The sequence below is a fragment of the Fulmarus glacialis genome, unplaced genomic scaffold (assembly GCF_000690835.1).
Source record: "Fulmarus glacialis isolate BGI_N327 unplaced genomic scaffold, ASM69083v1 scaffold20672, whole genome shotgun sequence".
Lineage (NCBI taxonomy): Eukaryota > Metazoa > Chordata > Aves > Procellariiformes > Procellariidae > Fulmarus > Fulmarus glacialis.
Genome location: NW_009197441.1, coordinates 1,850 through 2,190, shown reverse-complemented (window position 1 = coordinate 2,190; position 341 = coordinate 1,850). Strand labels below are relative to the sequence as shown.

Below are 341 nucleotides of genomic sequence, written 5' to 3'. Positions count from 1 at the left end.
CCCCCCCCGGGGCACCGGGGCTCAGGCCAGGATCTTCTGGGGGATCTCCACCGAGGCTTTGATGAAGATGGCGTTGTCCCTCACATAGTTCCGCTTCTTGATGTCCTCGTGGGAGATGAATTTGGGGTAGCCAAAGCCCAGGGTGCTCTCGTCCAGGGAGCTGAAGCCCCCGGCTTCTGGAAGTTTTTCCAGTTGGGATCGGGGTGGAAGGTCTCGGTGATGTGCTGGGGCTTGGAGAGCGAGGGGTCGCTCTGGTCCAGCAAGGAGAAGGTGACGCGGTAGGAGAAGGGCCACTCCAGCAGGTTGTCGTACTCGCCCGGCAGCACGCGGCTGTAGACGGC

General features: G+C 62.5%; 1 protein-coding gene across 1 annotated transcript in view; it reads right to left on the bottom strand.

Annotated features, from left to right (window-relative positions):
- Positions 1–21: 21 nt before the first annotated feature.
- Positions 22–341, bottom strand: part of TRAF4 (TNF receptor-associated factor 4) — a gene marked incomplete at its 5' end in the record, with an annotated part of 1,484 nt that continues 1,164 nt past the window's right edge. Inside the window, 2 exon segments of the mRNA XM_009572549.1 lie at positions 22–164; positions 167–341. Coding sequence (XP_009570844.1) covers positions 22–164; positions 167–341 — 318 coding nt within the window.